This window comes from Triturus cristatus, chromosome 6 (genome assembly GCF_964204655.1).
Source record: "Triturus cristatus chromosome 6, aTriCri1.1, whole genome shotgun sequence".
Lineage (NCBI taxonomy): Eukaryota > Metazoa > Chordata > Amphibia > Caudata > Salamandridae > Triturus > Triturus cristatus.
Window position 1 is genome coordinate 910,071,063 of NC_140589.1, and position 23,756 is coordinate 910,094,818.

At 43.4% G+C, this 23,756-nt stretch overlaps 1 protein-coding gene across 8 annotated transcripts in view; it reads right to left on the reverse strand.

The window, feature by feature from the left end:
* ENPP3 (ectonucleotide pyrophosphatase/phosphodiesterase 3) overlaps positions 1-23,756 on the reverse strand; it is a 783,610-nt gene that overhangs the window by 500,776 nt on the left and 259,078 nt on the right. For all 8 annotated transcript variants that reach the window (XM_085611575.1, XM_085611577.1, XM_085611569.1 and 5 more), the window contains exon 5: positions 2,967-3,092. In XM_085611575.1, the coding sequence (XP_085467701.1) occupies positions 2,967-3,092 (126 nt within the window). The remainder of the gene's footprint in view (positions 1-2,966; positions 3,093-23,756) is intronic.

A 23,756-nucleotide genomic window follows, 5' to 3' on the forward strand; every position in this document is an offset into this window, starting at 1 on the left:
CGAAAAGCAGTCTACACGGAACGTTTCTTAACCCTACCCACCATTCCTCACTGAAGGCAGCTTTCCAGAAGTTCTTAGGAAAGGCCTGATCCTGCCACTCATGGACAAACCCACACTAGATCCTGATGACCTCACCAACTACTGGCCCATCACTCCTGTATCCTCCATCAAAAAGATAATTAAAAAGCAGTCTACCTACAGTTCCAGGATTGCATAATTGTCACCCATCTCCTACTTGTTGAGTAGCTCTAGATCATACTGCAAGACAGAGGCAGCTACCTTAGAAATCATAGTCTACACCATACTGGCCAAAGATCATAAGCATTGACAGAGCCCATACGTCTGGTGTTGGTTTTCAGCGCTTTAGCTGTGTCAATGATTGTTAGGTTTTGTCATGGCTTTACAAAACTTTACTGTAGCGAACACTGTGGGACTCTCAACCTCAAAAAATGGCTAAGTGCAAAAAAATGTGTGGGTCTCTAAAAGAACTGCAGAAGTCCCTGGCAGTGAAGGAAGCTACTTTGTATGTCGATCTGCTTCTTGTCAAAAGATAGACCACCATCACTCACAGTTAAGTTAGCTAGAGGCTGAAGAGGGCTGATCCACTGTCCCATGTGAATATAAGCACGTTTATGAGGAGGGCTACTTCAAACCCCCATAAATATGTTATACATATAATGTTAGTAAAATCAACGGTTCTTGGCTAAGGCCTGACCTAAAAATGACCCCTGCCTCCTGATTTTGTTTGACCTGAGTCTCTACCTACATGGTCAGTCATCCCACCCTTGACCACATGCTGAAATATCTAGTTTTATTCACTGTCAATGTCCTTCATTGGTTCTCCTTCTATACATCAATTTAACACCATTTTGTTGCAATGGCCACCGCAAGCTCTCAGAAGAACCCTTTCACCTATAGAGCCCCCAGGAATTAGCCATCTTCAATTTCTACATGGGGCCCACTGGCACTCACTAATATTGTCTTCAAAGTTCACCAGTATGATAACGACAGACATCCGTACTTGAGAGTCTCCTCATTGCAGGCATTCAATGCTTCAAACACTACCTGCCCCTCTTCCAACCCTAGATTCCTTTCGCTCATTGAAACTCAACTAGACCAAAACATAATTTCCGTTATTTTTCCAAAGTCAACAAACAACAACGTTTCTGTACTTGACTCAACAACATGAACCTTGATGGATTTCACGTGCAGTTTTCTCCCAATCCCAAGTCTCTTGGACTCACCCTGGTGACCTACCCCACCCACAAGGAACAGATGTTCTGTTTCCAACCTTCTCTTATACAGAGAGAGAAATAATTTCTCATAGAAAATGACTTCAGAGCTGCAGTTCAAGCACTCAAACTCTTGCATCATGGTTGCAACACCCTCCTCCTGTGCCTCCCTAACACCACAATAGGCCCTCTTATGGGTGTCCTACACACCACCACATTGCTCATGAAGGGCCAGAAGAAATATGACCACATCACCCCCACCCTTTTGGAACTCCACTGGTACTTCTTGCCATTCTACACCATATTCAAAACCAGATACATTCACCTACAAAACAACTTGAACCACCAGATATTTGACTGATAGGCTAACCACCTTCTTACCCAGCCAGGATACCTATCAGACTGAAGAACAAAAACTATAGAAAGAAAGGACAAAGCAACAGCTTTCTTCATTTGTGCAACCAGCATCTAGAACGACAGCAAGTTATCTATTAGGTCTTGCCGAGCTGTGCTCCTGTTTTGGAAAGTGCTGAGGCACTTCTCGTTAAATAAACTACACCGTTACAAAGAAACACTTTATTTCTACTATCACAGCCCAGCTACTCCTCCAATCATTCGTTGACAGCATATTTGCCTTGAACACTATAAATTCTACGCTGCCTTTCAGTTACGTTTGTTCTGTTCAAATACCATATTAAATTGACTTGACAAGGTACCTAGCTAAGCAGATTGACTCCACCCATCTGTGTTAGCACAGTGTGCCTATGCACCACCAAGCTTAATTTGAGCTGGTGGTTTCCACTGCTCGGCACTGGAACTTAATTGCCAGAACCTGCACTTAATTGTCAGAACCTGCACTTATGACAGCTGCCACATAGTGGCGCTGCTTGTGTAATTTAAAGATGAGCAGAAAAACAGTTGTTTGTTCATTCAATATACATTAAAAACAACTAATACCTGCCACCCAAGCCAATCTTAAAGCTTTGGCGGCCTTGAACAGTCTGAATTGTCAAACTTGTAGCAAGCAGTGTGATGGTTAGTAGTTGTGTAAGTACAGTGGCAATGTGTGGTGCAAACTGCAGTGGCTTCTCGACGAGGGCCCCGGCACTTATATTTTTTATAAATTAAGCCCTGACAAAGAAGCGTCATCATTTTCAGTGGAAGCCTGCAGGAGTGCTGCTGGTTAACTGGAAGGTGCCTGTTAGATTTGGGTTAGTTATTGAAGATGAAGTTGATACTGTATTTCAGACAGGGACATAGCTTCAGGGGGGTGTTTGAGGTGTTACACCCTCCTAACAGATGTATTTTCTGGTAATTAGTTGGGTACAGATGCTTTCAGTTGGGTATGGTGCGATGTCTGTCGGATTTCATCAGGAAGTTTTGCACACACACGCACAGAAAAAAAGAGGCACACTCAATCCCTCTCTGTTTTGAAAGTCTTCAAGAATGTTGGTCATTTTGAAAATCGTTTTGTTTTTTCTCACTTTGAACTCCTACCAATTCGAATTATTCTCCCTTTCCACTTCACCTTTAATCCCTGTTATGCACCCTGCTTCTTGTATAATGTATTTTAACATTATATGCCAAGGTGATGATTGGAAAATATGACGCTGCCCAATCTTGATTTCAGAAGCCCGGGGATAAAAGACTCTTCTCAGGTGATGTAAATAGCTATAACGAATGCAGTGACAACTCACGCCACAATGTGGCGCCAGCTGTCGTTCCTTGCCATACCTTTGCAGACACTCCTGTAGTTTGTGCAGCAGTCCTTCTGTCCCAGGCAGTCATCTGAACAAGAGCAGCGTACGTCAGACCGTCTTCTCTCACCGCAGCGTAGCTTACTACACGACCAGAGCTGGGCTGTAAAGGGACACACAAACACTCACTTTAAGCGCGTAAAAACATACATCTTCGTACGTAACAGTTAAAACTGGCCTTCAACACAAACGTAGCCGAGGAAGAAGGGTCTATCAAATAGGCAAAGTAGGCACCGGCCTATGGGCCTCATTCCTTTTAGGGGCCCCGCGACAATGGATCAAAATAAAATTGATTTGATCTTGAAATAAATTAATTGCAAATAAGCTTTCTTAAATATTGTCAAAGAAACGAAAACTTTACATTAAAGTCTCTATAGAGAAAATACTGTATTAATGTACTGTACCCATTAGCAACTTAATGTACATAAACCAGAGACATCAGATTCACATAACACTTTGGGCCATATGTAGGTAATTTCTATTTACCGATTCCGAAATACCAAATTTTACCGATTCGGTATTTAAGAATCGGTAAATAGAATGTAGGTAAAAAATCGGTACATTTTACCGATTCGGTAATATTCGTTATTACCGATTCGGTATTTACCGAATCGGTAATAAGGAATACCTTCCTATTCATTCCTATGGGCCTGGAGGCCCATAGGAATGAATGGGAAGCCATTCACTATTACTGATTCGGTAAATACCGATTCGGTAATAGGGGGAGCATATTCAAGGGTGGCAGGGTGTCACATTGACACCCTGTTGCACCCCTGAATCGTGCATGTGTGCACATGTGGCGCACATACATGCCCTAAGGGCATGTATGTCTGCCACATGGCATTTCTAGAAAAGCGCAAAATTACTTTTTAAAAGGTATTCGATATTTACCACCAACCTGTAGTTGGTGGTAAATAACAAATCCTTAAAACAAAAATGCACTCACTTGAGTGCTCCCTACATAGGATTTAAGGATTCAGTAATTTACCGATTCTGTATTTTACTGATTCCTTAAAATAACGATTCGGTAAATTACCGAATCCTTAAATCCAGCCTCCTACATCTCAATTGCCTAAATACCGGTTGGTAACGGGAAATTTACCGATTTTTGGCCGTTGCCGACCGGTATTTAGCTACCTACATATGGCCCTTTGTCTCTTAAAATCCTAAAAGCTCATCTTCTGGCAGCAGCCATCGGTTTGTAAAAATAATTCGGTGCATTGCCAATTAGGAGACAATTTGCGAGCAGGACCTGACATTTTGACTACCAGGGTTTTATCCAGCACTGCTGTCAACCTCTTCAGGCCTCTACATATTTGCTTGGTGAGTTAAACGCTCTCCGCTGCCATCAGATGGTGTTCTACCCGCCTTAAGTTTGAATAGCAGCAAGGCCAACTCTTCCTTCTAAGGACAGTAAAATGAATACTATTACATTAAGTGATGGTCACGCCTGTTATTTATAGCGCTTAGAGACTATGTGAGAACATATTTTTATTAAATTGTGCTGTATGCTCTGAATTCCAGGACAACAGATGAGCAGATAGATGGCAAGTTAAGCTATCCTTAAATACAGCATATGGTAAAATATATTTGCAGTAAATTGCTAATATTTATCTGTAGTTGTAGTGTTTTGCTATATTTGGCTGCTGAATTTGCTAAAACGTGACAGTCATCAAAGTATGAGTGCATGTTTATCAGTTAAATAAAAGTGGAAATGTACGCTTTTTTACTCCATTTCTTCGCAAACCACAAAAAAATATGGATAATTACTAATAAAATGGCCAAAAAATAAATATGGATAAAATACAGATGGAAACGTAAAAAAAAGAAATACCATAAAACAGGGAGCCCTAGTTATAAGTTGCAGATCTCTAAATCCTGAGGGTATTAATGAGTTTGTTAACATGTAACTCCTGGAGTCAGTTAGGAAACCTATCAAAGAGGTTGTCACTGTAAACAGTCAGTCTGCTCTTATGGCTTGCCTGTTGTGCCTAGTCAATAGTTCTTTTCATATCTTAAATTTTAGAGGAATAATCCACATCATCCTCTCCTCAACTATTTAAACAAGCATTTACAATGCAATAGGTCTCGTATTTGTTAAAGTTGGAGCTATTGGCATTGAAAATTGCAATGTTCTTTACTTTTGCTTTTTTATTTGCAGTAAAGTAATTATATTTACATAGTGCTATTGCCATTGGAATGACCTTGCGGCGCTGGAGAACGAGTTAATGGGAAATAAAAAGAGAGAGCCTCTGATGAAGGGAGGTACAGGGTAACGAGGAGAGCGGGGGGACAGGAGGACAAGGAGAGGGGAGGGACAGACCGTGAGGTACCGGTGGGGGGATGCCATTAGGAGAGATGAAAGGCGTAGTTGAAAGGAGGAGTCCGGAATGAAGCAGAGACTCTGGTAAAGGAAGGGGCAGGATGACAAGGAGAGCTCATGAAGTGCCGGTGGGGAGTGCCATAATGAGAGACTGAAAGATTGTGATAAAATAAGTGACTGGGTGAGAAATGGAGAACCTCTGGTGAAAGAAGGGACAGGATGACGTGGGGAGAGATAGCCCGTGAAGTTTCGGAGGGGAGTGCCATTAGAAGACAGTGAAAGGCTGAGGTGAAAGGAGGAGCCCACTAAGAAGCCCCGAGTTTCTGGTGAAAGGAGGGACAGTGTAACAAGGTGAAAGGAGGGACAGTGTGACAAGGCAAGCGGAGAGACTGCCATGAAGTACTGGTGGGAGAGCCGTAAAAAGAGCCAGAATGGATGAGATGAAGGAGAGACTTAAAGGCTGGGATGAAAAGAGGGACTGGCTGAAAAACAGAGAGCCTCTGATAAAAGGAGGGGCAGAATGACACGGAGAGCGGAGAGACAGCCAATGGGGAGTGCCATTAGGAGAGATGAAAAGCTGAGGTGAAAGGAGGAGTCTGGTATTAAGCAGAGACTCTGGTGAGGGAAGGGGCAGGATGAAAAGGTAGAGTCCATGAAGTGCCAGAGGGGAGTGCGCAATGAGAGACTGAAATATTGTGATGAAATAAGTGACTGGGTGAAAAAAAGAAAGCCTCCGGTGAAAACTTCGACCACTCACTTCTTTCCCAGACTCTAGTAGACTCCCGGTACGAGGCTTCCCTTAATCCCAGAGTAACGTCCAGCAGATACCAGGAATGGATTTCTGATGCAGTGAACCATGTGGTCCCAACTAAATCTTTTATTTCAAATAGGGTATTATCGTCTGCTCCCTGGTTCACAGACGATCTCCGCTTACAGCGTCAACACTGTAGGAACCTGGAAAGGCGGTGGCGAAAGCACTATAATCCTGTCGATAGACAGACTTATAAAGATGCCTTAGCACTATACAAAAAACACATTGTGAAATGTAAAAGTACCTTTTTTCTGGCCCAAATTGAATCAGCTCAAAATTCCGCCAAAAAGCTGTTTCAGGTAGTTGACATCCTGTCCAATCCCCCTACAGGCCCTCCGACGGAACCCTCTCAAGTTCTGTGCACTGCGTTGGCCAGCTTCTTTTTTACTAAGGTCTCCAGGATCTACTCATCGTTTTCCCTCCCTACACGCTCATCTACCCCTGATTCTCTTTCTCCTAGGCCCGAGTTTACCAACTTCTGTCCGGTCTCAAATGAACTTATTAGTAAGTTGGTTACCTCCATCAAGTCCGGATCTCCGTTTGACCCTTGTCCCCCCGTGATATTGAATACTCTTACTGAGGTCATTGCACCTCCCCTCACGGATCTTTGTAACTCCATTTTCCATTCAGGCATTTACCCGGAAGTCTGGAAAAAGGCAGTAATTAAACCATTACTGAAAAAACCATCTCTAGATCCCACTGACTCAGCTAGCTACAGGCCTATTGCTTGCCTACCTTTTCCGGCCAAAATATTTGAGTCAATTATGAACCGGCAATTATCTGAGTTCATCAACCATCACAATTTATTAGATGATACTCAGTTTGGGTTCAGGAAACATCATGGCACAGAAACGGCCTTGGTAAAGGCTTCCGATGAGATCAGATCCATTATGGATCTGGGGGGGGGGCGCGATCTTGGTGCTCCTTGACCTGTCCGCCGCCTTCGACACGGTCGACCATGCCATCTTGGTCGACCGTGTCGCATCCATGGGGGTAACTCATCGCGCAAAAGATCTCATTGCCTCGTTTCTGGCCAACCGAACTCAAGCGGTTAAACTGGGTAACTTCTATTCACCCACTTTCACTCTCACTTGCGGGGTCCCTCAGGGATCTTCGCTAAGCCCCACATTATTTAATATATATGTGGCGGACCTGGCGAGGGTTATAAAAGTTCACAACCTGCAGTTAACCACCTACGCTGACGACACCCAACTGGTGCTGGCTGTTCATAAAGATGGTCCTATAGTCGCCGCTAAATTCCAAGAAGGGATGATGGCCATCAGCTCTTGGATGGCGGATAACAGTTTGAAATTGAACTCGGATAAGACCGAGGTGCTGACCTTTGGCAGGCCATCCCCTGAGTGGTCTTCGATCTGGTGGCCCAGTGATATGGGTCCCCCCCCACTCCAGTGACCAAGGTCAGGAATCTCGGCATCATGTTCGATAACAAACTGTCTTTTAAGCATCACGTCAACGCTGTGGCGGCATCCTCCTTTTATATGCTGAGAAAAATCAAGAAGTTGCTGCCATACCTTCCCTCAAATGCTGGAAAAACCTTAATTACCACCCTTGTTTTTTCAAAAATGGACTATGGCAATGGCCTCTTTCTCAATGCTCAGGAGCAGGTGTTAGCCAAGTTGCAATCAGTGCAGAACGCGGCAGCCAGATTACTGTTCAAGGTTCCATTTCGTCATCCTACTTCCGCGGCCATACACCAACTGCACTGGCTGAAAGTAAAGAGTCGGATAAAGTTCAAGGCTCTATGTATCGCCTATAAAGCTATTCATGATTCAGGACCTAAGTTCCTGAAGCACGCTTTCCGAATCTATGTTCCCAAAAGAACTCTACGTTCAGCCTCCATGCACGTGCTCCCGGTACCACGCACCGGAACCTCCACATGGGGTGATAGACGCTTTCTGGTGGCAACTCCCAGGCTGTGGAATTCCCTCCCATTGACCATAAAAACCGCCCCCACCCTTTTGATGTTTCGCAAGCTCCTAAAGACTTGGTTATTTAACCAGTAATCTCCTCAGATGTTCTTTGTTTCTGGGAAGTTCTATATGCGCCGAGACACCCTAGGGTATTCGTGCGCAATAAAAATCTTAAAAACACAAACACAAACACAAAGGAGGGACAGAATGACGAGTGGAGAGATAGCCCGTGAAGTACTGGATGGGAGTGATACTAGATCACAGTGAAAGGCTGAGGTGAAGGGAGGAGTCCACTAAGAAGCTGAGAGCCTCTGGTGAAAGGAGGAATAGTGTGAAAATGTGAAAGAGGGACTTTGTAACAAGGTGAAAGGAAGGACAGTGTGACAAGAAGAGCGTAGAGACAGTAATGAAGTAGTGGTAATGTTTTCACGTATGTTATTTTGTTTACAGTGGAGGTTTTTTATTTTAAATTAGAGTTAAAGCTATTGAGGCTGTAAATCAAGCGATCAGCGCTCAGGAGACAGCGGGAAGGAAAGTGGTTCAGCGTGGAGGAGGGGTGGGGAGATGAGATGCTGGGACAGGAGAGCAAGTTGGGATAACAGTGAACAGCGGGAGGGGGGTGATCTGGGTACAGGAGAATAACGAGCTGTTGGCCCGGAACTTTCAGAAAAGCAAATCAATTGGGTTGCCAGTGTGAAATAAAGAAATGCCAATTTATAGTGAAAGTGACTCTGTTCTTAGACAATGAAAGGTGCGCTTAAAGTCAAAGCGTCGCCATTTAGAAAATAAATAAAGATGCAAGGCGGTGCTGATTGCTCGCTGCCACACATCCCTGTCCATTTTTCCATGTGTGTACTTACTTCAACGTCTGAGTCAAAACACATCAGTGGGTATATGAGCCTTTTGGATCTGACAACAAAAGGTAACAAGACAAGCCCGGCGGAGCGTGGCGCGCGCGCTTGGCGGGGGCGGGGGAGCGCATTCCAGGCGGGGGAGCGGACCCTTTGAAGTGCGATGCCAAACGGATTGCATGGCGGTACGATGCGCGTGATTGTGCGCGTGCTCGCCATGCAATCCGCTTTTCGGAGCACTTTTAAATGCCCCTTACTATAGTCTCGCTTTGCGATCGCTTACGCGATAGTAGGGCGAGACCTAAAAAATGGATTGGTTACGAAATGTAATTTATGTTGTCATGTGCTGCAGTTGTGGACTTCAACACTGGAGGCATCACATTCTACTAATTCTTTGCTCACCTGTGTAGAAGAAACACAATGTAATTATCTTGTGTTACATTTTCTCAGTTTTTTAAATATTCATCAGTATAAAAAAAGAACAGTCACTAATTCAATTTTTAGTAGACACACATGATATGTAATTCTGCATTGTTTCATGTGACTAATCAATGGCTGACAGTCGTCAGAGTGCTTACTTTCCATGACGGGTAGGTTTACTGCGAGTGGGCTGACAGCGAGATAGCAGGTGACAAATTATTTTTTAAGTCTTGGATAGCAGAGGAGTCTAACACAGACAATACAGATACATATAGAACAAGAGACAAGGTCTGTCTTGGTTCCTAGAGCAACATTATGAAAAATTGATTTGAAGAAGTATCACGCAAATTATGCAAATTAGTACATCTACAATTATTATAACTGCTCATAATGGTTTCGTATTTCACAGAAAAGAGGCTTTTTACTATGAAATACTCTCCGTAATTCCACTTCGTTTGGAGCAATTGCAATTATCCTAACAAACAGAAAATTTGAATTGCTGACTAACATAGAATTTCTTTCGGTGTTGATAAAATAATACTTTCACATATCACAGAAGTACACAAAAAAGGGATGGATGGAATGCTTGAATTAATCTCAGCCACTGGTACTTACTCAGGACTCATCCCAGTCCATCATTATTTTGCACACCATGCCACCTGAATTTTGCCCAAGCCAAATGCAAATCAGTCTTGACCCTGCTCCAATGGGAACAGTCCAGCTCATACTGCCAGTCCTCCCTGAACCAGAACACAAGCAACCCAAGACCAGTTACATTCATATTAGGGTTCATCATTTGGGTATATCTTGGTTCCAGTGGCACAGTATGCGCGGTACCCAGGTAGGGCATACCCATCGCACTTAAGGTGTTGCACTGAATTACAAAAAAAAAACTGATGGATGGAATGCTTGAATTGATCTCAGCCACAGGCAATTACTCAGGCTACATCCTGGCCTGTGGTTATTTTGCACACTGTGACACCTCAGTTTTAAAATAGCCATATGCAAATCAGTTGTGACCCTGCTTTAATTGAAACTGTCCAGCTCCAACTTCCAGGCCAGGTCTTCCTTGAACCGGAACACAAGCAATTCAAGATCATCTTGCCCTTTTTCTGGCTCATCAGTTGGGTATAGTTTGTTCCATTGGTTCAGTGTGCACAGGACCCACGTCTGGGAATACCTGTCCCACTTAGGGGGCCACATTGACGTACACAAAAAAGTGATGGGTGGAATGTTTGAATTAATCTCAGCCACTGGTAATTACTCAGGGCCTCATCCCAGTCTGCGGTTATTTTGCACACCATGACACCTCAGTTTGGACATAGCCATATTCAAATCAGTCTTGACAATGTTCCAATTGGAACAGTCCAGCTTGAACTGTAAGGTCAAATGCAAAATGAACAATTGATGGACAGAATGCAGAACAATATCATACATTCACCCCAGTACAGAGATCTGGGACTAAATCCATAGTTTTTTGTTCACCATGTCATTCCAGTTTGAACCCAGCCACATGAAAATCAGTCTTGACCCTGCACCCAATGGGAACGGTCCAGCCCGAACTGCAAGCCCAGGTCCTCCCTGGACTGGAAACAAGCACCCTAGGACCGGTTTCGGGGTTTCACCCTCATCAGCCAGGATAGCTTGACTCCAGTGGCATGAAGAGCACGGGACCCACGTCTGGGCATACCCGTCCCACTCGGGGGTTACAAATGCAAAAAGAACAATTGATGGACATAATGCAGAACAATGCTATACATTCACCCCAGTACAGGGATCTGGACCTAAATCCGTTATTTTTTTGCTCATTATGCCATTCAAGTTTGAACCCAGCCACATGCAAATCAGTTTTGACCCTGCACCCAATGGGAACAGTCCAGCCTGAACTGCCAGGCCAAGTCCTCCCTGGACTGGAAACAAGCATCCTAGTACTGGTTTTGGGGTTCCACCCCTCATCAGCAAGGATAGCTTGACTCAAGTGGCATGGAGAGCTAGGAACCCACGCCTGGGAATACCCGTCCCACTCGGGGTGACAAATGCAAAAAGAACAATTGATGGACAGAATGCAGAACAATGTCATACATTCAACCAGGTACTAAGATCTGGGCCTAAACCTAGATGGGGGTGAATGTATGATTCATTCAGCATTCCGTTCATCATTTGTTTGCGTAGCACTTTTCACCCTAAGTGGAATGGGTATGCCCAGGCATGGGTCCCTTGCTCACTGTGCCACTGGATTCAAGCTAACCTGGCTGATGCGGGGTAATACCCTGAAACCGGTCCAAGGATGCTTGTTTCTGGTCCAGGGAGGACCTGGCTTGGCAGTTCGGTCTGAACTGTTCCCATGAGACACAGGGTCAAGACTGATTTGCATATGGCTGGTCTAACTGGGGTGGCATGGTGAGTAAACGAATAATGGATTTAACCCAGATCTCTTGCCTGGGGGTGAATGTATGATTCATTCAGCATTCCGTCCATCATTTGTTTGCATTACACTATTCTCCCTAAGTGGGATGGGTATGCCCAGACGTGGGTCCCTTGCTCACTGTGCCACTGGATTCAAGCTCGCCGGGCTGATGAGGGGTAAAACCCCAAAACCAGTCCCAGGACGCATGTTTCCGGTCCAGGGAGGACCTGGCTTGGCAGTTCTGTCTGGACTGTTCCCATGAGGCACAGGGTCAAGACTGATATGCATATGGCGGGTCTAAACTCAGGTGGCATGGTGAGCAAAAGAACAATGGATTTAACCCAGATCTCTTGACTGGGGGTGAATGTATGATTCATTCAGTATTCCGTCCATCATTTGTTTGCGTAGCACTGAACTGTAAAGTCAGGCCTTTCCTGAACTGTAACACACGCAATCCAAGACCGGTTTCTTTGTTTTCAAAACTGAATTAGGGAGAAGAGAGGTGTTTACAAGGTCACTTTTGCTGTACCTGTATCTTATTTGGATAGGCTGTCCCCCTGGGACCAAAGACTGAGCTAGAGTCAGAGCTTTGTCCCCAGTTTCTTCGAACCCTCAGCGCTCATCTATCCATACTATTGTGACAGGGAGGCGATGGAGACATGGCAATGTTTCCAATCTTCTCAAGTGCTGCACATCACTTTAATCATGCCTGCTCTGTAAAACAGACCATACCCATGCTGACAACCCATGCTAGCATCTAATTGGTTTTAATTGGTGGGCGAGCATAGGCTTTGAGAACACATGCCAAAAGCCCGAAACTGGATTTCTCGACTCGTTTAAAGCACCAATAGTGCACTGGTAATGTCACGGTGGTAGTCAGCTTCCATAATTCTCTCCGGAAACACAGGTAGGACCCACCTGTGTTGCATCCTGTCTAGAAGAGCAGTACCACGGAGGCTGAGACCAGCTCTTAGCTCAATCAGGACCTCCCAATCTGGTCCTGCTGCATGTGTTGCTGACTGCCACTTTATTTATAGCTGAGGTAGGAACTTTCAAATTAAAAAGGTTGTTGTGGATCATTTTACCATAGCACATTAGATTATGTCACTGCAGTGAGTGGTCTTTATTAAAATTAGTAAACCACACTCATTCTCCCTTGACAATTTTGTTAATCTGCAGCACAAAATAACTTAAGGGACAAGTCAGTTGCCCTGTGATTCCTATATGAGCTTATTTACTATAGACAAGGCAACGTTACGGTCAATTAAACTCTATATACCAGAGAGAATTTTGTTCAGTGCACATTAGGAATTGAATTAATTCAAGGAACTCTCAAATTTGATAATCATGGAAAAGGCGTAAATAGTGTAAACAAGTAATTGCATAGGGTCACACAGTTTGTTCACCTTAGTAAGCTGGCATTGAAAGCTGGATTTCTGATCACACATTGTGCAATCCAGCCACTGAAAGTGTATCAGCGTCTTCCCACCTTCTGTTCTTTTTTTATTAGTAACCCAAGAGACAGGTCAGTTGTTTTGTTCTCTATTGTTGTTAAAAATGAAGCAACATTATGGTCAATTAAACCACTAACAAGAGAAGTTTTGTATGATGCACATACAGAACTCAATTATTTCAAGGTGCTCCAAAAATGTGATGATCATGGAAAAGGGCGCACAGTGAAAAAAAATGATTTCACACAGTTTTTCAAAACTTGGTGCCTAGAGTTGAAACCAGGTTTCCTGATTTCAAAGACTTCAATTCAGCCACTGGATGGGTATCTCAGTCTTTCCCACTTCTGTCTGTATGCCAATTTTTTTAGCAATCCAAGCAGCAAGTTAGTTGTCTTGTGTCTCCAAAACAAGGCCTTCATTGTTGGTAAAGATGGCACATTAGTGCCGTTTAAGCAATATACAAGAGAGAGTTTTGTACAGTGTGCAGCGTGAACTACATTATTTCAAGGTGCTCCTAAATGGTGATGACCATGGATAAGCTTCTAGAATATAGTACTACATGTACCCAGGGCCTGGAAACTAAATGCCACAAGTGGGCTGCCACACTCATTGTGCAACCCGCTAAAATAGTACTGTAAAACAAGTCTAAGGCCTCCCATTGCAGCCTGTAGTGCAGTTGTAAACCTTTTGCCAGACCTAACCTTTCCTTTTTAATACTTATAAGTCAGCCCTAAAGTAGGTCCTAAAAGCCCATAGAGCAGTGTTGATGGTATTTTAAAACTTTAGACGTGTATTTACGTTTACATGTTCTAGCAGTGAAAAGCTCCAAAAGCCCCTTTTCACTGTAGCATGACAACCTCTCTCATAGACTAACAATGGGTTTTCTTACTACACGTAATAGGGGATAACTTTGTTTTGGGAACAGATAGAGAAGAACTTCTTCCACTAATTTGAATTATAATTTTAAATCATCTTTAATTGTACAATAGGATTTTAAATTACTATTCTGAAAATGCCACTATTGCAAAGTTGGCAGGGTCACATGAAAGTTAATGACTTTCCTGTGGTGTGATGTGTATTTTTTCCAGAAAGGGGACAAAAGGGCCCTGGGTGTGGGGAAGGGTGTTCCTCTCTTGTTCAGGATGGCCTTGGATTGTACTTAACCCTTACCGAACTTTAAATATGGTAGCTGGAGGGCTGTATCCATCACCTTCCTAACTTCTGAACCAGCCTGCACTGTCACTGCCAAATGCAGCTCACACTTGGGCCTGCCTGCCCCTTGTACCCAGAGACAGATTGGATCCAAACCCAGGAAAGAGGAAGGTGAGGGTTGTTGAGAATATTGTACGAGAGAGAAGATAGAAACCGGCCAGGAGAGTGAAAGTCGCTGCCACCTTAAATCTAATGTGCCCATTAGCAATCGCGATAGCCTATAAATACGTGCCTTTGTAGGTGGAGAAGCTTGAACAAAGTTAAGAGAGGAGCGTTTCTTGCAGTGGAGCATACACTTGTGTTGTATATGTGAGGTGAATACTGAGAAAGAACAGCTACTGCGAGCGGGTGCAATACCGTAGTGAGATGCCCTAGTGAAGGATTCCTGCTGCAGCAGTATTAAGATCTATAGACCAGCTTCTATGGAAGATCCTTGGAATAATTAAATAACGGTCCTCCGCAGTTGTTCCAAGTGATAGATAATCACCCTTGATGAAATACAGATTATCCCTTTGTCCTCCTTTTGTGTTGTGTGAAAGTATATAATTGCTAGTTAGTCCTGAAGAAGGTGACCATAAATTTCACATAGCACTGAAACATGCGTCGGCCATTTCTGTGTCTAGTCCGATGCCATTGCACCATAAAGAGAGAACTATAGAGACCCCGATGGTGTATTTTAGGATGTTATCTGTCTCTCTGGATTGTGTACAATTCAACGTATGCAATGAAGAAATGTATATGCACTTGTTCTGTAATAAAATATGAATAATGGATTTTGTGTAAAGAATAAAAATATATACATTGAAGAATAATTTATAAATAAATAATATATGGCAAAGTAGCATGCCTTAATGAATATGTAATGTAAAGAAGAGTGGGAAACCCAATGTACCCTTGGAGGCTTGGGTTATCTAATTTTTAGCAGGTAAGTGTGCCTACAAGAGATTTATTACATCATACATTAGTAAGCATTGCTTCTGCATTCAATGTTGGCAAACTCTGTTCAGTAGCTCACATTTGAATTCACTTATTTCAATTTGCTTGAATCTGAAGTAAAGAATCTAACATGGGTGTGTATATTTCAAAGGCGTAAATTTATATTGACAAGATATTTCAAAAGGTACAAAACGGTAAAAAGATTTTCATAAAATAGCACAATGCAACAGGGAGTTTTCACTATTTTGGTGTTACAAACACCTTACTGTTGCAATTGCGAACACCTTTTTCAAATAATGCCACTGGATTCAAGCAAGCCTGGCTGAAGACGGCTGAAATGCCAGAAACCGGTCCTAGGAAGCTTGTTTCCGGTCCAGGGAAGGCAGGGCTTGGCAGTTCGGGCTGGACTGTTCCCATGAGGCACAGGGTCAGACTGATTTGCATATGGCCATGTCTGAACTGGGGTGGCAGAGTGGGCTAAAGAACGGTGATGGATCAAACCCAGATCTGTTGACTGGGTGTGAGTGTTTGCTTGGTTCTGATGCTCCGTCCATCACCACCCCCATTTGTACCGCTTTTTCAAATAATGACAGGAAAATGTGAACAGTTAGACAGACAACATATCCTTGGATCAAAGGATTTGAAGTGAAAAAAGGCGTGGTTGACGACGTTTCGGTCTATTGTAGTGTAAACATCAGCTAGACCATCTTCAGGACGTTTAAGAAACAAGTGTTGAATGACCCCTGTACAGAAACGGAATGGACCAACAATTACCGTATAATCAACAAAATTGAATCAAAAAATGAATAAAGAATTTCACCCGTGTAGAGAAAAGGAAAGTGTGTAAACATGACATATCCACCTCTGGATACATCAAAGTGAGTTGAAAGAAAAGGCTCGTCCCATCTCTAGAAGATTCTTCACCAAAGAAGTGAACTCAAAAGAAGTGAAAAAAGAAAAAAGAGCGTGCAAGTCTTTGAAACTTACTTAGAGAATTGTACTGACAGTATCTAATTATAGTTGTATTTTCTGAAGTCATGAAATGTAGCAACCCAAGTGTAGCAGCAATATATGCTGAAATGAGAAAATAAAACTATTGTGATAACTAACAATGTAATACACAACAGTCAAATAGGTTACAAATTTGACTGGTTGGAGACAAATCTATATGTTAGGAAATCTAATCCAGTCCTAGGCCAAGTGTCAAACCCTTTTTAAAGGTCTTAGACGTAAAACTATTGCTCATTTTAATTGATCTGCTTATGTGCTGTAGCCTTGGCTACTACTCTAAATAGGGTATAGACAAATGCTTATAGGAACCCTCATTTTAATGTTTGAACGACACTCCATTACAAATAATCCTCAAGTATGCAAATCTTTTGTTTTTTATATTTCTATTTTGATGGAAAACACATGTCTGGGGCTGTCTATTCAAGATCAGAAATGTATTTATGAACATGTACCACACGTAAACATATGAGAATACCCGCCATGATCAAGTAATAAGTCAAACTTAGCAGACCGCTAGTATGTGTAACATTATATGTATTTTATTGACTTTGGTAACATCTAAAGAAGCTACACTAATCAATAATGAGGTTAAAAATAAATGTCTCATGTTTACGGTGAAGAAGAGAGAACTCATGCGAGATAGCAATCCGCATAGCCACATACGGTAACAAATCACTCTAACAAAGACTGTGTTTATTACTTCAGTGGGTCTCTCAACTAATAATCCAATTTCTTACTATATATATATATATATATATATATATATATATATATATATATATATATATTCTTGAAGAAATACGATCCAGGGTATCGGATAGAGACGAGCCCACACCAACAGTTTCTGCAGGTAAGTTTATTGTTTAGATTGCAGACAAGGACGGCGCGTTTCGACCACGTCCGTGGTCTTGGCCACATGACCTCCGCTTCCCATTACACATTATTTAAAGGTGCAGATAGCATTCATCATCATAATAGACATAAAGAAAATAAATCAATGTTTACAGTCACATTCCAAATAATATATACAGTTAGTGCCAAACTGTGTATGCTAAAAGCTAAGGCTAGCAGTTCTAGTTTTTGGGGTGCATTAAGTGTGTGATATTGGGGTCATCATCTTGGTGTGCTGGGTCTAGTGCCCTTCTTAATTTTTTATTATATTCTATATTTGTGTTTGATCTGAGGATAGTTTTGGATGGTTGGGTATTAATGACATTGTGTTAATATAGTGTAGAGGGAAAGGCTCAATATCTGTTGCAACAGGATTATTGTTTCTATTGTTGTCAGTGGAAAAATCATGCAAAAAATAGTGAAGTGATTGATTTCACAACAGAAGTGAGGGTTTAGTACTATATTTATATTGATGTAACTATAATGTGACTCGGAGTCAATAAGATGATCACTCCAGTGCTCATATTTTTTCTGAAAATGTATTACTTGGCGGAAGCTGACAAAGGATGACGTGTTTCGATGGTCACTGCCACCTTAATCACATAGTGCGGCCGCCATTTTCTTTACATTTAAATACTACCTGTACCTACTCGACTTGGTGTAGACACTAAAAAAATACTGTGTGCAACAAATATCATGCATTCAATATGCAACAGGTCAATAAATCAATAAATTACTAACTGTGCTAAAATAAAAAGAAAAGAAAATACGATGTGACATAATGCCATAAAGTGCAGCGTGCAAGTATTGATTGAATGGCAGTCCTGAAATTCCATGACTGAGAAATATATCTCCGAATGTAATGTGATGAATCCTTCACACATTAAACAGCATTTCAAGGAATAATTAAAAATAATACTTTGCCATAAATGAAACACTGAAACATTTACCTTGAATATACACCATACAAGGTACCACAATCACCTTGAATCAACTGTATTCCAAGAGAGCTAAAATGCAGGCATGTCCGGTAGGCTAGCATATTTTTGTCTTGATTTGTCAAATCCTTTCCATCTTTTTTGTCTTTTTCAAGACCAGCATGGTATTACAGCCTTATTGGTCCAGAGACCCCTTATATATGTATACATAAATGCATAGTGTGCCATTACCACTCAATTCAGCCTCATTGGGCACATGCTCTACAACTGGGTTTAGATGCAAGGGCATGGAAGTTACTGTAAATTGTTGTGCTTTAGATAAGTGTCCAAGTCATTCAAACCTGATGGAGTAGCTTGTTATATACACTAATGCTAGCCACACTCATCCTACCTCTGCATGCTTTCTGAAAAAACACTAACCAAATTAGAAAAATAAAGTAATACTAAGACTAACCTTTTCCAAACTGTGACAAAATAATTGTCACACACACACATACATTTTATATGGCATGAACATAGCCTAGGAGTGTTAGAGCTCTTTGCAAAATGAACAACCGGAAGGTAGAAAAAAATATAATTATACATAAACATAATATGGTATCAGTGCGAAAGGTACCAATCAGTGGAGTATCAAACTTCCTGATGCCATACTCTTAGGCGAGTCAAAGCTTAGACAAGAGAGAAATCTGTACAGTACTAATTCAAGAATATAGGCAGATAAACTGTAACAATAATTTTTAGGTGTGATTGGTACAAGCTGTGTTGGACATGACCCTTCTTAGGGGATTTCCCTAAAACCTTTTGCTTTTTTTCCTTCAGGTTCTTCCTGATTCTCTTTTCATGGCCTTAGGACCCTGGGCACTTTCCCACTGTAACGCAATGTGAAAGTGTGTGTGCCCTTCCTACACATTCTAGGAAGTGGTGCTTACCTGATTAGTTTGGCACTGTACCTGTGAGCACCCTATAAAGAGGTATACCACATACCCAGGGCAGGTATAGCAATAGCTACTAGTGGGCCACAGCACTGATTGTGCCAGCCACAAGAATAGCCTTTCAAACATGTCTCAGGCCTGTGTGAGCGCAGTTGCACTTATGCGCATGTTGGCATTCATAAACCGTTAGCCAATGCTGAGTGGGTCATTCACTATGACTAGGACACCCCTAGGGAAGCCATGAGGGGTAGGGCAACTGGTATGGGAAAGGCAGGCCAGCTACACATTTGTGTTCCCTGCCCAGGTAGTGAATAATCTCTATGTGGGTTTTCCCTACGTAGGACATCTGCTCTTCCCATGGGTCAACATGAGGGAATTGCTGAATGGCTTTTAAACTACAGTTTTAGCTTATACCAGGGAGTAGCTTCATGGTGTTTTCAAAAATGTCTTAAGCCTTCCATTGCAGGCCTGTGTGTGCGCATTTGCACTTATGCTCAGTTGGCCTTTCTAAATCGTTAGCCAATACTTAGAGTGCCTCTCACTAACACTAGAGCACCCCAAGGGTGATAGATGAAAGGCAGGGCAGGTACACATGTGTGTTTCCTGCCCAGGTAGTGAAGAACCCTCATGTATGTTTACACTACCTATAAAGTTTGCACTCCCCATTGGTTAAAACAGGGGAATGGCTGAAATTACTTTTAGCTGCAGTGGCGGCTTACAGTGGTGCAGCCTCATGTTGTTTACTATCATTGAATTCACAATGGCAAATCCTCCTTTGTGGTCAAGTTGAATTTGTCACTAGTAGCTTAGAAATGACACTTCTAGAAAGTGGGCATTTCTCTGTGCTAAACTCTTTTGTGTGCCTTTTAGTTTGACTCCAGTCCACACTGGAGGCTGGGGTAGCACACCTGTCAATTCCCCAGAGACAGCCATACACATCGGGCATGCAACCCAAATGACAGACCTCTGCCATTTGAGGACCTGGCTGGATAGATGGGAGGAAGAGGTGTTGACACTTGGCCTCTGGAAAGCCAGACCATGGCCCCACTAAAGAATAAGATCTGCATTCCAAGGCCTCATGGCAGACAGGACTGAAATTTAGGGGAGACATCTGTGGTTCAAAAGGCAACCCTCTGAACTACCCCCAACATCAAAGGCATACTACAGTATAACTACTGGTACCATACTGCAGGAAGGCAAAGATGCACTTGTGTTGACATGGGGCCAGACATACTGGAGTGCGTGGTGCTCACTGCCAGAGGAGTCTGTTGTGCACAAGAAGCAGACTGCCATTGGAAAGGACCATGCACCCTCCCTAAATAGTGGGTGGCCTGAGCTGACTACCAGTTGCTGTGTGGCCCCCTGAAGGGTGCTCTCCAAGGGCTTTTTGGCTTGCCCCCTGTTCTTTGTGGAGGTCTCAGGGAACTCCTGTGAGGGACCTACACCATCTACGTTTTTCACCTGGAGAGCGATGCCCTCTCAAGAGCCTACTTTGTCTGGTGGATCCTGATTGCAGTGCAGTGTGAGTGTAGAACTAAGTATTGAGCTTGGAGACCGGATTGCTTTGTGCGGAGCCCCAAAACCATACCAGCATCTAAGGAATGTGGCCCTTGCATCGCGGAACCTCAGCATGCAGAAGCATCTCATTAGTGGTGAGCTGATTCACCAGTTACAGGACTTAGGATGGCCCACTTCATCGTCTGTGCCGCATCTCTCTCGTGCGACACACCGACTGAATGCTCCTTGCCTGCGGTGTCCCATTTGCAGGTTGTGGCCCTTGGATTTAGTGCGTATCCATAGTAGTGCCTCATTCTATCTTGTGCAATACTCCTGAACTTATCACTGTGTGTGTGGGACCGGATTGTCCGGCACGACTCGTATCATCGTGCACCAGACGTTGTGCCTCATTCCAGGAAGGTATGGCAAACCTGACTGTGTGTTGATTGTAACTAGATTGTCTGGTGCGACTCATATCATCGTATAAAAGACGTTGGGCCTCATTCCAGGGAGGTACAGTGAACCCAACTGTGGGTTGATTGTAACTGGATTGTCATATGTGACTAGTATCATCATGTACCAGACATTGTGCCTCATTCTAGGGAGGTACAATGAACCCGACTGTGGGTTAATTTTGACTGGATTATCTGGTGTGACTAGTTTTATTGGGCACCAGACATTGTACCTCATTTCCTGGGAGGTACGGCGAACTTGATCGTGGGTTGATTGGGACAGGATTGTCTGGTGCGACTCATCTCATCATATACTAGATGTTGTGCCTCATTCTAGGGAGGTACAGAGAAACTGACTCATGGTTCATTGTGACTGGATTGTCGGGTGCGAATCAGCCCAAAGTGCACTAGACATTTGTATCACTTCCTATCGGGTGAGGGGACAGCTGCACTTCCCATTCACCGAGTGTTCCATCTTGCCCTCAGTGCAGCGAATCAACTGCCCTCTCCTCACCCGGCCCAATTACTTCATGTTGCCAGGTAATATTGCCTGGATCGGGTCTGGGTGGTGAGAGTAAGTGACTCTGCTGAGGAACACTTCAGAGAGCGATCAGAAGTGGTTCGAGAGACGTCATGACCCCCTATACTTCACAGAACTGGGCTGCTGCCAGAAAGCGAATTGAGGGACCTCTTGATTGAACTGGGACAGCCTCTAGCCCATTTCTGCTCTGATCAAAGTGGGTGAACTTCCCAAGTGGTAGCCAACACCCCATTTGTTGACTGTTGCCTGGTTACCCTGATAGTTACTCCAGCCTTCTCCCCTGTGTCCCTGACTAAGTGTGACTCCGGCATTAAACTGGTATAGTAAGGGGTGGGGGGTTTTGACTTTAACCTGTGGGAAGAGTAGTGTGGGGGGTAACTGAGGGAGGTGGGAGGGACTGTGCCACAGGGTCCGCATTCATATTATCATACTATGCAAAATGTGTGTGCGTGTGCGAGTGTGCTTCATAAAGACTTGCTGATATCCTTTGCACTTTGCTGTGTGAGTGTGGTAGAGTGTGCTGCATGAGAACAGGTTATTATTAGTTGCACTGTGCAACACTGTTGTTTTAATTGTTTGTTTCATTACCTAACAAATACTCTGTTTTGACATTTGTTTTACCCCATGTGACCTTGACCCACAGTTCTACTGAAAAGGGTTATAAATTCATGTGTGTACACATTTCTGATATCATTGAGGCTAGGGGTGCTCCCTAGAAATGTGTGGATTTGAATTGTGTTATTTGCCAGGATGGGCCAATTTCTGACAACGTATTGCAGCACATAAGGGTGCTGGGGCAAAATAGGTTTTTCCCAAGCGTGCATATTACTGATGTCATTTTAACAATGCTGCGCCTAGTACTGCTAGTAATATTTCCAAGTGTGAATTTTGCCTAGAAATACATGATGTTCATGTTGTGTTAATGAGTTGAATACAATCTTAATTTACATACATCAAATGCGAAATCTCTTTGGTGATGCTCAATGTATTTATTATATGAGAGTGATGTGCCAATGCTTTATACATTGCCTCTGTGATAAGCCTTCCGGCTCAGTCCAATGCGATCGAAGGGTGAGAGGAGGTTATATAGTGAGTGTAATCACCTAACCCTGACAGGAGTGATAGGTTCTGCCTGGCTTGGGCACTGCCTCAGCCAATCAGAAAGTACCAGTTCCAACAAGCTGATAATATGGAAGTCGAGTAGACTATCATACATCTAATAGGGGATCAGATAAGAGAAAAAGAAAGGCCTAGGTAGAGAATAGCAAGAGAAAGGGATCATGGTCATGATCATGGTGTACACATCGTGTCCTACGCCGACGGCACGCAGCTGGTTATCTCCCTCTCGCGAGCGCACGATCTTGCGGCGGACAGTTTCAGAGTCTGCATGCTAGATCTTGCAGCCTGGATGTCCGCCAACTGCCTTAAATTAAATGGCAGCAAGACCGAGGTGCTCATAGTGGGGGGGAAACCATCTGTTTGGTCGTCGGCGTGGTGGCCTCCATGTTTGGGTGAGGCTCCAACACCCTGCCAAGAAGTCCTGAACCTTGGAGTCTGGTTGGATGCTGACCTGTCTTTTGAACCGCAGATAGGACGTGTGGCGGGCGTCTGTTTCAGCGTCCTGAAAAGTCTTCGGAAGGTTTTAGATCTCCTCCCTACGTCAGCCCGCAGAACGTTGGTGCATGCCCTCGTTACGTCACGCCTGGATTATGGCAATTTGCTGTACCTGGGAGCAACCAACAAGGCCTTAAATCGCCTTCAGGTATTACAGAACGCAGCAGCCCGCCTTATTTTAAAATTTCCCAAAAGAGTGGCCTCTAATACTGCCCTTCGGGCTCTTCACTGGTTGCAAGTGAGGAGCAGGGTTGAGTTTAAGGCCCTCTGTACATGTCATCGTATCCTTGTTGGGAAAGCACCAATACCGCTCCAGAATTTGATCACCAGGTACGTACCTACACGCTCCCTTCGCTCCTCCCACGGAGGCCTTTTAAAGGTTCCGAAGATAAGGCGGGCTTGTATGGGAGGTAGATCTTTCCGCTACCTGGCGGCTAAGAGCTGGAATGCCTTACCTTTGGACCTTCGTCTTGAGACATCTGAACTTGGCTTCAGGAGGAAGTTAAAAACATACTTATATACACGCTAGTTTGCACAGTCCCAATGGCT